The sequence below is a fragment of the Clinocottus analis genome, unplaced genomic scaffold, assembly GCF_023055335.1.
Source record: "Clinocottus analis isolate CAN_PGR_092001 unplaced genomic scaffold, fCliAna1.0.p SCAF_50, whole genome shotgun sequence".
Lineage (NCBI taxonomy): Eukaryota > Metazoa > Chordata > Actinopteri > Perciformes > Cottidae > Clinocottus > Clinocottus analis.
Genome location: NW_027176208.1, coordinates 262,365 through 274,635, shown reverse-complemented (window position 1 = coordinate 274,635; position 12,271 = coordinate 262,365). Strand labels below are relative to the sequence as shown.

The window sequence follows — 12,271 nt, the reverse complement described above, 5'->3', positions numbered from 1 at the left end:
CTGAGAGGACGAGGAATGAAAGCATAGTTAGGGGTCGGGGTCGGGGGAAACTCCCACACTGCGACTCAGGAACATTGTGGAACTCACAGGACACTGATGCAGAGCTTCCCCCTTCAGTTTCCAGTTTCCATGGACGTCCTCTTCTGAAATCTCCGTCTCAAACTTCGCTGTTTCCGTCTCCGTGACCTCAACGCTGTACAGCGGACGAGTGACCTTGATGTCCCGCTCTGCAGGGGAGGAAGACCAGTAAGAAACCAGTAAGAGAACCTTAGAGGCCACTGCCAAGAATCAGGAACTCTTGGCTTGATATCTCAAAGTTGTTTTGATCGTTGGCTGTTTGAGTGTTCCAGTTCAGTTCAACTCATTTCTGACAACATGCCGATGACACTCTGCTTCAAACGACAGATCCTCACGTCAATGTTCATACGTCTGAGGCTGTGCTCTCACGGCTTACCTTCAATGTTGAGGTTGGCTGTGGTTTTATCTGAGCCGCAGTCGCAGCTGTACTCTCCGATGTTGGCCTTCTCCGCCTTCCTGACGGTCAGGATGCGCTTCTTGCCGTCGGTGCTGATGGCGATGTTCTTGGAGGGCGTGATCTCCTTCCCGTCCTTCAACCACTTGACGTTGGCGGTGGATTTGCTCAGTTCACAAACCAGCTTCACCTCGTCTTTCTCCACAGCCGTGTAGTTTTGCAGCTTGGTGGTGAAATACAGATCGCCCTCTGCAGAAAAACACATGAGATGAACTCCTTGTACCGTTCTGTTCTCAGTGATGGACTCTATAGCATGTATCTTTAGCATCACAACCTAAGTTCAGGTTCCTTTCCGTGGGCCAAATTAACTTTCTGTTTGCTGTCTGTGGAACTTAAACATTTTTACCATCTTCATAAAATAGGTGAGCGGGTTTGCACTGACCGATCACGGAGAGCATGGCGGTCACGGACTTGTCCATGGCCTCCACCTTGATCATGGAGGTGTCATCGATGGTGACCTCCTTGAAGGCCAGCGTGTGCACCTTCCCCAGGTCCGACATGTGCACCACCTTGCTGGGGTGCAGCCGCACGTCGTTCCTGTACCACACCACGGGGATCTTGTCGTGAGAGAGCTCCACGCTGAACTCGGCGGTTTCTCGCTCCTTCACGGTCACGTCTTTAATGGGCTTCACAAACTCCAGGCGAATACCTGCAAGTTAAAACAGTTATTTTTAACTGTTAACTATTATTTTTGCTGCAGCACGACACACAACAGCTTGTTTCTCAGTTGAACGTAAAGTCCTGGACTACAACATAAAAGTACAAGCCACAGGTCTGCAGGAAGCCAGCGTCACCTTGGATGATGAGCTTGCCCGTCGTCCGCTTGTCCTCGGCCTCAAACATGTACTTGGCCTCGTCGTCGTAGGCGGCCAATCGGATCAACAGAACGTACGCGTTCCCTTCCTGGATCATCTCGTACTTGTCGTCGCTCTGCAGCTCCTGAGAACCCTTCAGCCAACGGAAAGTCTTCGGCGCTCTCGACACCTCCAGCTCGAACCTCGCTTCGTCCTTCTCGTACACGTGAACGTCGCTCAGCGGCGTCAGGAAGTTCAGAGGAAGTTCTGAGTGGAGACAGACAGATGTTTTTACTTGATGCTTTTACAGCCACAATGTGAAAATAGACTAAATATAAGACAGATATATAAAATGTCTCTTCATGTTGAACAGCTCAGATTTTGACCTCAAAGCGTTTATGAAACGTGGTTTGAAGTATAAATCTGAGGTTTCTTTTCATTTTAGCTGCAAACTGGTTCATTTCATAATGACAAAGGAGATTTTCACTAATTTGACGTGTTTTGAAATAGATATTAATAATAAATGAATAATAAAGAGTTGGTGTTCACCTTTGACCTTTAGGTTAGCGGAGCACTTGGCGTTGGCTGCAGTGTACGCCACCTCGCCGGTCATGGAAACTTTACAGTTGTACAGGATCAGCGTGTGTTTGCCGCCCTCCTCGATGATGTCCACGTCAGAAGAAGGACTGAGGACTTCCCCGTTCAGCTTCCACTGGCCGTGGACGTCCTCCTCAGAGATCTCCACCTCGAAGCGAGCCGTCTCCCCATCAAACAGCTCCACGCCGTAAATTGGCCGAACGACCTTAATGTCGCGAGCTGGCGGCAAGAAAAACACGCGGTTAAAAAAGAATGTGAGTCTTTGCAGGTGAAGTCGTTGCGGCGGGTCAGCGGGAACCTTCGATGTTGATGTTGGCCGAGGTCTTGTCGGTCCCACAGTCGCACACATACGCTCCTTTGTCGCTCTGCTCCACCTTCGCCAGGACCAGAGACCTGCGAGTTCCCTCCGACTTCATGACCACCAGCTTGGAGGCGATGATCTCCTTCTCGCTGTGGTACCAGACCACCGGCACGTCTTTGCTCAGCTCGCAGTCCAGAGTCACCTGGTCCTTCTCAGTGGCCGTGTAGTCCTGCAGCTTCACCACAAACACGGCGTCGCCCTCTGGAACAGAACCGGGACCGCGGGTCAGTGAGTCCGCTCGCGGCGGCTAAGGAAAGCGCTAACATGAGGAGGACATGAACGCCTGAAGCCTCTACAGAACTGATGTTGTGTTTAAAAGCTTAAAAAAGAAACAATGGACAAAACTATGGAAACAAAAACACCAGAAACAAAACATGGAGTTCATTCCCTCTGGATACGAACTGTATCGTTCTACAGGCGGGTAAGGGAATCAATGGAAGATGAGGAAGATGAGGAAGAGTTACCTATGACAGTCAGCTTTGCCATGGAGTAAATCCCTTTGGCCTCTGCCTTTACCTGGCAGGTATCATCTAGAGTCAACATCCTCATTTCTAGAGTGTGTTTCTTCCCCTCCACGTGCGTGAGCACCGTGCGGCTCACGTGGAGCTTCACTTCATTTCGGTACCAAACCACCGGCACGTTGTCGTGCGTCAGCTCCAGTTCAAAGCGAGCCGCTTTACCTTCCTTCACCGTTTGGTCCTGAAGCTGCTGAACAAACGTGAGCCTCATGCCTGCAAGGACGAGGTCGGTGCACAAACGGGCCGAGGCCGTCAGACACGTTAAGCGACAAACATCAAATGACAGCGAACGTGAAGCGCGGCCGCTTACCTTCCACCGCCAGCCGGGCGGACGACTTGAGGCCCGACACTTCAATCGTGTACTGAGCCTCGTCGTCAAACTCGCAGCTGTTTACGATCAGCATGTGTTTCATTCCGTCATCGATTATTTCATATTTCGGGCTCGGGGTGACGATCTCCGCCCCCCTGAACCACATGACCTTTGACACCTCCTTGGTGACCGTGCATTCAAACTTGGCCTGTTTCTTTTCAGGCACAGAAACGTCCTTCAGCGGGTCAACAAAGCCCATTGCGATCTCTGGGAGGTGCGAATAATGCGTCAGTTATTCACAAAAGCAGAAACACAGCCGCCCTGCTCTTACCTCCTGCTGCTGCTTCGAGTTCGGAGCCCGACAGACGCAGCAGACAAACACAGTGTGTGTGTGTGTGTGTGTGTGTGTGTGTGTGTGTGTGTGTGTGTGTGTGTGTGTGTGTGTGTGTGTGTGTGTGTGTGTAAAGGGCTCGTACCCGTGACGGTGAGCATGGCGCTGGTGACGGCGTTCAGGGCCTGGTACGACACCTCGCCGGCCTGATCCAGCTGCACGTGCTTCAGCGTCAGGAAGCGTTTCCGGCCTTCAGCCTTAATGTCGCAGGTCTGAGGAACACAACGCATTCTGGACTTTTAGGACCAACAAAGCATTTCCTTGGAGGAACGTGAACGTAGCTGCCGCCGGACCCTCTGGGATCTTACCGGAGACCTCAGCAGCACCTGTCCCCTCAGCTTCCATTCGCCGACCACGTCGTCTTCACTGATTTCAGTGTCAAAGTTGGCTTCCTCTTTCTCCACCACCTCCACGCTGGACAGCGGCTTCAGGACCTCGGCTTCCCGCTCTGAGACGCCACAAAGACAAAGAGGCCGTCAACAGGAGACACTCAACAGGCCACGTGGGTTTCTGACGAGGGTCTGTTAATGTTGCACCAACCTCCGAGAGTGAGCTTGGCCGTGTATCTGCGGTCCTCCACCTCGACAGTGTAGTCCGACACGTCGTCTGGCTGGCAGTTCTTGATGGTGAGCGTCATGTCCTGTCCGTCCTTCTTCATCTCCACCTTGTCGGACGGAGTGATCTCGGTCTCTCCTTTCAGCCACTTCCAGTTGGGCGTGTCCTTGAACAGCTGGCATCTGAAGGTGGCCTCGGCCTTGGGCTTCACGTGCTGGTCCCTCAGCGGCTTCACGATCCAGTCTTTGATGATTTCTGAGGGCGCAGAGTTCAGATCATTTTAAAGGGATGTGATCGAGATGAACAAACATGTCTGTGGTCAACAGTTCAACCAGTCCTGCAGCGGTTGGCTTCTCTCAACACAAATGGTTTCCGGCTTCATCTGGCTCAGTGAACTAAAAGCGATATGTGACTGCAGGGAACCTGGCGATAACACCAAAACACCTGGAGGGAGAGTTCAGGTCCATACAGGCTCACAGGACAGAGTCCAGGTGTCCAGACTCCTGCGTCTTCAATACCTCACCTGGACAGCAGGTCTCCTTCCAGACAGGAGGCTTACCTCTGGACACCACATCCTGAGCAGAGTTCATGTTACACAACCCTGACAGAAATAACCACCGTTACTTCTTTCACTTCTTAACGTTGGCTAGCATGTTAGCTGTTAGCAGTTCTGCTCGGGGCCTAGCTTGTTCTTCCAGATGCTATCGTTGTAACACGTGGAACCTGGAATTATGTACTGAGTTTTGTATGCAGATATTTTGGGGTAAACTTATTTGACCTAATAATTCTGTCTGGAGCAGCTTCTCGTGTGTGATTCATAACATGTTTCCTTCAGGCTCGTCGGTTGCACCCCCAGGTGTTTCGGTGACGGCGTTAGCTCGTCTCTGCGACCTCCGGCTAGCTCTTACCAATCACTTTGATGTTGGTTGTGGTCTTGACGTCTTCCTGTCCGTCCACCTCACACGAGTAGGTGCCGGCGTCTTCCTCAGTAGCGTTCTGGATGGTCACGGCGTGCTGCAAACCAATGATGTTAATGGCTATTTTTCCGGCCAGTTTCTTCAGGACTTCTCCGTTCCTCTTCCAGACCACGTCCCTCTCCTTGTTCAGCTCACAGGTCATGTAGGTGGGCTGACCCTTCATACAGGAAGTCTCTGGTTCCAGCTCTTTCAGCCATTTCACAGGCAGCTCTGCACAAAGAGGAGAGTCATTTAACGAGCAGTTCTCTGGGTATCGTTCTGTGTCTTCCCTCCTGCTGCCAGTACCGTACCTCACTTCAAGACCTTCTTAAGGCCTACAAATAAATTAGACATATGTATTTATTCATGTTGTGACAATGTTTGTGTTGCACAGTTTACCTTCCACGATGAGCTTGGCTGTGCATGTGATCTCCTTCCCGGCGTTCTTGCCCACACATGTGTATTCCCCGGTGTCGGACAGCTGCACGTCAATAATGCTCAACTTGCGATCTTTGCCGTCGGCCAAGAACTTGTGTTTGGGGTCCTCGCGCAGGTTGCTGCCGTCCTTCATCCACGTGGCGATGGCGGTGGAGGGAGAGATCTCACACTCGAACACGGCGGACGAGCCGATGGACTCGGCCTCCTGCAGCACGATGTCCTGGATCTTCTTGATGAACTTCAGGGGGACGGCTTTGAGCTTGAATCCCCCGAAGGGGTCCTCTGGTGGGGACGGGCCTTTCCCCCCGGGCCTCAGGCCGCGGCCCCGGCCACCATCACCAGGGGACGGCGTCTGCCTCGCTGCAACGCCACAAACTCATCACGTTAGTTTTAGTTTACGATGGAGAGCGAAGAAGAATCTGACATTCAGCAAAGAGAAGTCTTTCAGACCTCGAGCCGTGAATCCAGTCAGTCAATGAAACACTCAAGAAACATCAGGGTGCAGCCAAGTGTTAGAATATAAGATCATTTGAAGACTCGTCATGCAGAGTCACACTTTATGAGCTTACAACAGAAGAACACAATGGCATAGACAAAAAAGCACACATACAACACAAAAGAAGAACTGTAGACGGAAGCTCTGCTTCCTTTGAGCCGCTGTATCGACACTTTTCAAAGTCTAAAGCAGTGCTCCTGTTGGCTGGTCTTGGCGTAGGAATGTAAAACAACATTTTACAATAATAATGAATTTTGCTGTTGACAAACATACATGTTTAGTTTAGTTAGTTCTCCAACGTTACAAGAACTGTGCCTGACTGCCAACGAGGTCTTCCTGAAAGGTTTTGAGACGTACAGATTTGCTTTCGATACCCAATCAACTTCCTTTCTTCTAAACCTTCGGCTGGATTAAAAGCTTAACACAAAACATCTGGTTATGTAAGAAAACAGCTCCAGACATTACGAAGCACAAACCATTAGTACACATGAGCTCTAATGGGATTCATACCCCCGAGTCCTCGACCTCGCCCTTTCGGCGCCTCCTCGCTGGGTTTTCCATCTGGACAAGAAACAAGAAGAAGAGTTTTAAGTGTCTCTGAACGAGGTCGTGACTTGAATAATCCAGCAGAAACCAAGATGAAGGTTTGAGCATCGCTGACATGATGAAGACACATCGGACTCTTGTCCACATGAGACAACATCACAACGATGAAGGGAATAAAGATGGAGACAACCTCTGATGAACAAAGGACTTATGAGACAAACGGATGGAAGACAACGCAGATAACTGAACGTTGAAGTGAACGACATGAACACAGGTGAAGACAAACACGTCATGGTTGATATGAGACACATGAGGTCACGACGGTGGACCAATGAAGCAGCTCCAGCTGGACATAATGATCAGGTAATGAAAAGAAGATGTGATGAAGATGAGAAGAGTAGTTTGAGATGGATGAGGCGGCTCCAGAGGCATCAGATGATCAGATGAGGAGTTTGCCTTCGCCTCACCTCGTTTGCTGCCGGGCGTTCCTGGAGTCTGCCACGCCCCGTCCACCCCTTCCCCTTCCCAGTCATCGGTGGGGACCAGCTCCCAGCCCCAGGCCTCCTCCTCCTCCTCCTCCTCCTCGCCTTCCATTTCTTCAGCCTCCTCTTCGAACACCTCCTCCTCCGGCTGCGTGGGCACCTTCTTCATCTGCACGGCCCCAGGAGAGACCTCCTTCGCCAGGGGGATGCTTCTCCCATCAGCCTCCTCCGGCGACGGCCTCTTCGGGACCTTTCTGAGCGTCACAGCTTCCACCGAGTCTTTTGGTGAAACCGGTTTGGGAATTCGTTTGACTTTTTCAGCACTTGGCTTCTTCTCAACGGGGACATGCTCAAGTTCTTTAGCTTTCAGTTTCTCTGCTTTTGGTGACGGAGTCTTTCTCAGCTCCACCTTCTTCAGCTGCTCGATGGGTTTGAAGGGCTTTTCTTCATCCACCTTGTCTTTGGGCACTCGAGGCGAAGGAGTCTTTTTGAGTTGGACGCCTTTCTTCAGGACCTCGGTTTGTTTTGGTGGGATCTCCTTCTCTGCTGGTTTCTTTCCAGGTGGACTGGGTTTCTTGGGAGGAACAGCTGGCTCTTCTTTCTCTTGAGGTTTCTCATCGTCCTTTTTAGGTGTTTCAGTCTTTTCAACTTTCCGGCGCTGCTGCTCCTTCAGTTCTTTAGGACTGTCATCTCTTGGTACCTTTGATTTCCTTTCCTCAGCTACTTTATCAGGCTTCTCTTCAGGCTTGGTGACTTTGGTGAAAGGCTTTAACGTGATCTCCTCCTTCTCTTTCTCTGGCGTGGAAATAGCTTTAGGTTTTTTGCAAAGCTTGTCAACAGCCGTTGGTTCCTCCTCCTTGCGTCCCTGTTCAGGCTGTTCCTTCTGTTGGATGTCCTTCTGCTCTTGGCTGGCCTCAGGAGTGTCCTCTGGACTCAACGGAGCGTCTTCCTGTTTTCTGTGTTTCGCAGCAGAGGCTGGTTGGTCTCTCTGTGGCGTCTCAACTCTCTTGAATGGCGTGCGTTCAGTATCTAGCGTCGCCTCGCCTTCTTTCTGAGCTTTTGCAGGTTCAACTCTTTCGACTTTCACCGGTTTCTCAAATGGTTTCAGTGTCACGACCTCTTGCTCCTCCTCTTTCTTTGGCAGCATCTTTATTTTCTTTTTTGTGAAATCTGGCTCAGGTTCTTCACCTGTTGTTGTTTTCGGGGTTCTTATCCATCTTGATTTCTCATCTTCTGCCTCCAGCTCATCAGCTTCCTCCATGTGAGCCAGTTCAGATGCTTCTTCAGCTGCAGTGAAGACTCGTTCAGTTCTTCCAAGCGTCAGCAGCTCTCGATCCTCTCGATCGCGGAGCTTCTGAACGGTCACTTCTGTATCGTAATGCCTCGTCACTTCAACTCTATGAGTTATGACTTCCTTCTCCGGCTCTTTGGGCTTTGTTGGCACCTTTTTGAGTTTGATCTTTTGTGTTTCTTCTTCTGGTTTCCCTGATTTTTCAAATGGTTTTAGTTTGGTTGAGTCTTTCTGCTCGTCTGTCTTTGGCAGTTTTGTTATTTTCTTCTTTTCCAGCTTTGGAACCTCAGGTTCTTCCTCTTTCTCTGGTTTTGGGGTTCTTGTCCATCCTTTTTTCTCTGTTTTCTGTTCGACTGCAACCTTTTGAGTTTCCTCAAAAAAGCCCAACTGAGCTGTCTCCTCCTCTGCAGTGAAGACTCGCTCGGTTCTTCCCAGAGTTATTATCTCTCGGTCGTCTCTGTCATGAAGTGCATGAACCGTTAGTTCTTCATCTCGATGCCTCGTCACTGCTGCCTTCAGAGTGACGACTTGTTTCTCGGGCTCTGGAGCTTTCACCGGAACCTTCTTCAGCCGGATGACCTCTGGTTCTGGTTCCTTCTCTTTGGCTGCTCTGGGGAACTTGCTCTTCTTCTGGGGCGATTCTGGGGTTTTTGCCTCCTGAACTGGGATCTTACCCCTTTGCCTGAGAGGTGGTGCTGTGTTTGAGGCAGTAGATAAACTTTTATAACATTCACATAGAGATACACAACATGTTTACAACACAGAACTCACACACAAAACAAGAGATATCTTTGCTGGTCATGAAAGAATATCTAGCAATGTGCAACAATTGCTGCCCTTTCAAAAGGAATAAGTCTCTATTTGTATACCTTTAGTTGGTCCAGGTGCAGAAACTGGTCCCTTGTCTGCAAGAATTTAAATAAGATCAATGTAAGTTTACACAAAGGAAAGAAGAGGTTATTGGATTTTTGACACAAAGCACTCGAGTTAAGAAAGAGTGTCATGCGTTGGTTTCTTGTTTTAGAATTATTTCCACTTAAAGACGGGTTGTGAATGCAATGACGTCATCAGCTGTTCAACAGGGTGTTACGTCATGGCATGAAAGTGACTCCAAAGGCATCAAGAGATGTTTAAAAAAGTCTTTTTTAAGGTTATTTCGCCTCATTGAACAGATACTGTTCATATGAAATACTTGATTGGGTTAGAAACATGAAACAGACTTCAGTACGTCAGACAACAGATTCAGACATCAGTCGACGTCTCTGAGCTCAAAGCTGAGTTTGCTTTGTATGAAGACTGAACAATTGTAAGAAACCCTTTAAAGCGGGAGACAAACAGAAGAGAGCTGCGTTAGTAAAAGCATGTTACCTTCAGGCGGAGACCTTTGCTCAGACACAGGAGAGGGTTCAGTCTTTTCCGCTGGAGGAGACAGTTTCTTTGCCACCGGAGGAACTTGAGCTACAAGAACGTCAACTTGATTAGATGACTGGCAAAGATCTAATAAACAAGCAACTGACACATACTTAAAGAAAACAGACAATTTCAAGAGCTCAACCCAACAGATTTCAGGACAAACAGAAAGTTAAACAACACATGTGACAAACAGAAGAAACTACCTGCAGGAGGCACGACCTGTTCTGCTGGAGGTTTTGGTTTCTTCTCTTCTGGAGGAGACACTTAGGATTACAAGATACCAAAGTCATGACCAAGAGAAGGCACAGAAACAGATTAAAGATGTTCAAGAGTGAGAACAAGAACGGGCAGAAAGTCATCTGCAAGGACAACAGAAGCAGACAACATGGAGGGCTTCAACACACACAGAGTGACAGAAGAAGTACCTGCAGGAGCAGCAGGAGCTGAAGGCTTTGCTGCAGACGGCTTCTTCTCCTCAGGACGAGACACTTTAAAATACAAGAAGCCAAGATCACGACCAAGACAACCACACGGTCAATGAAGAGAGACAGCAGACAGCAAACTGACAACAGAGAAACTCCTGAGGAGTCTTTGTGACGAGCCAGCAAACAAACAGACAGAACAACATAGAAAGTGAAGAGACTACCTGTGGCAGCAGCAGGAGGGGAAAGCTTTGCTGGTGACGCTGAAGGTTTCTTCTCCTCGGGGGGAGAAACTTTGGGAATACAAGATGCCAAAGTCATGACCAAGAAAACAAGATGTGCGACACGTAAAGTTACAAACATGGCAACCCGAAGTGCAGTGAGACAATAAGAATACAAACAAACAACGGACAAAGACAAAAACAACATGGCCGACTCTTGACGAGCCAATGAAAATGAAGAAAGGAAAAACTGAGCCGAACCTGCAGAAGGAGCTACTCTGGTTGCAGCAGGAGATGAAAGCTTTGGGGATGATGGCTTCTTCTCCTCTGGAGGAGACACTTTAAGATACAAGATGCAAGATCACGACCAAGACAACCACACGGTCAGTCAAGACTGAAGACTGAAGATGATTTGGACATTAACAGCACAGACAAGAAGAAGAAGAAGAAGATGTGAAAGACCTTCAGCTGATGAAGGATAACCACAACTCAACAATGAAAGATATTAATAGACCAAGAAAGGGTTATACCTGGTCGAGTACTGACATACAAACATGTTTCAAAGACGGCTTATTGTGAGGATTAGTATAAGATGTGAGTCCATTAAGGTCTCTGAAAGAGGGCTTGATCTTAAGACGATCAGGAGCCTACGCGGCCCAATTAAGAAGGAATACCTTTCTGAAGAGGATGTTGTTGACTCTCCTGTGTTCCCTTCTGGGCTTTCTCGTCATCGTCTCTTGGTGGTGGAGGTGTAATTGCAGAGGTTCTTCCTTCATCAGGTGAATCCACCTCAAGGGTGATGGCTTTTTGTGTCAGAGAAACAGGCTTCTTGGAGGGAAGAGCTTCTTCTTCAGGTGTTGGAGTTTTCTTCTCCGGGAAAACTTGAGAGATTTTAGTTGGAGTAAACTTGGCTTTAGCGACAGGTTTCTTGGGTTGAGCCACTTCTTTTGGGGGTAAGTCTTCTTCTGGAGCAACAACAGCTTTGTGAAGAGCAGGACTGGCTTTCTTTGGAGGCAGGACAGGTTCTTTTGGTGGTAAAATGTCTTCCTCAGAACAGACGTTTTTCTCTGGTGAAGGAATTGGTGGTGGAACTGAAGGTGATACTTCTCTACTGACCACTATGGATCTTGCTACTGGGACAAGTTTTCCTTCGAAGGACACTTCTTCCAACACAGGAGTAGGTTTCTGCAGAGGTACATTGTCTTCAACATACATTTCTACATCAACTTCAGGAAATTTCATGATTGTAGACTCCATCTTTTTAGGGATCATTCCTTCATTTTTGGGAGGAAAGTCAGTCAGAGGAGGAGAAAGAGTGGTTTGGGGAAGAATTTGAGGAAAGTCTTGTTCAGGTTTACGAGGTATGGATCTTACAGATCGGACTTCATCTCTAACAGAGTCAGCTTGCTTGAAAAGAGTGACTTCCTTAAGCATGCTAGACTTCTCTGGTGCAGTGATTTCTTTAGATGTAGAAAAGATTTGATCTTTAACAAGATCTTCTATTGGAGAGACGGTTTCTTCTTCATCATAAAGTACTGAAACAAATGATTCAGTAACGTCTCTCTGCTCTGCAAGAGTTGAAGGAATGTCAGCGTGCACACGTTTCTTTTCTTGAGAAGTTTTCTTGATGACCAGTAACTCTTTCTGCGTTGTGAACCCAGTGTCAGGAGGAGGAACTTCTTTCTTCAAGGAACAAGTCCTTTCCGTTGGAGATGTGACATCTCTGTTTAATGGAAGGTCAGTTTCCTTCAGAGATGGAGAGACAGACCTCAAAGACAATGCTTCCTCTTCATCGTCAGGTTGAGCTCCTTGATGTTCGGCCTCATGTTCAGTGTCTGCTGGCTCAATGTCCTCTCGTGGCTCGCTGTCTTCAACCTGCTGACCTCCACGGTACCGTGTGGAAACCTGCTCCTCAGCTTTGGCAGGAACCCATCGTCTCATCTCCCTT

General features: G+C 48.6%; 1 protein-coding gene across 1 annotated transcript in view; it reads right to left on the bottom strand.

Moving 5' to 3' along the window:
- ttn.1 (titin, tandem duplicate 1) overlaps positions 1-12,271 on the bottom strand; it is a 170,205-nt gene that overhangs the window by 91,927 nt on the left and 66,007 nt on the right. The window contains exons 58-77 of the mRNA XM_068601488.1: positions 10,327-10,395; positions 10,106-10,168; positions 9,884-9,943; positions 9,636-9,725; positions 9,137-9,172; positions 6,962-8,962; positions 6,459-6,509; positions 5,414-5,812; positions 4,967-5,245; positions 4,044-4,313; positions 3,812-3,951; positions 3,589-3,715; positions 3,113-3,379; positions 2,749-3,015; positions 2,222-2,485; positions 1,876-2,142; positions 1,327-1,593; positions 915-1,181; positions 455-721; positions 88-227 (exon numbers count right to left, since the gene is read on the bottom strand). Of these exons, the coding sequence (XP_068457589.1) occupies positions 88-227; positions 455-721; positions 915-1,181; positions 1,327-1,593; positions 1,876-2,142; positions 2,222-2,485; positions 2,749-3,015; positions 3,113-3,379; positions 3,589-3,715; positions 3,812-3,951; positions 4,044-4,313; positions 4,967-5,245; positions 5,414-5,812; positions 6,459-6,509; positions 6,962-8,962; positions 9,137-9,172; positions 9,636-9,725; positions 9,884-9,943; positions 10,106-10,168; positions 10,327-10,395 (5,591 nt within the window). The remainder of the gene's footprint in view (positions 1-87; positions 228-454; positions 722-914; positions 1,182-1,326; positions 1,594-1,875; positions 2,143-2,221; positions 2,486-2,748; positions 3,016-3,112; positions 3,380-3,588; positions 3,716-3,811; positions 3,952-4,043; positions 4,314-4,966; positions 5,246-5,413; positions 5,813-6,458; positions 6,510-6,961; positions 8,963-9,136; positions 9,173-9,635; positions 9,726-9,883; positions 9,944-10,105; positions 10,169-10,326; positions 10,396-12,271) is intronic.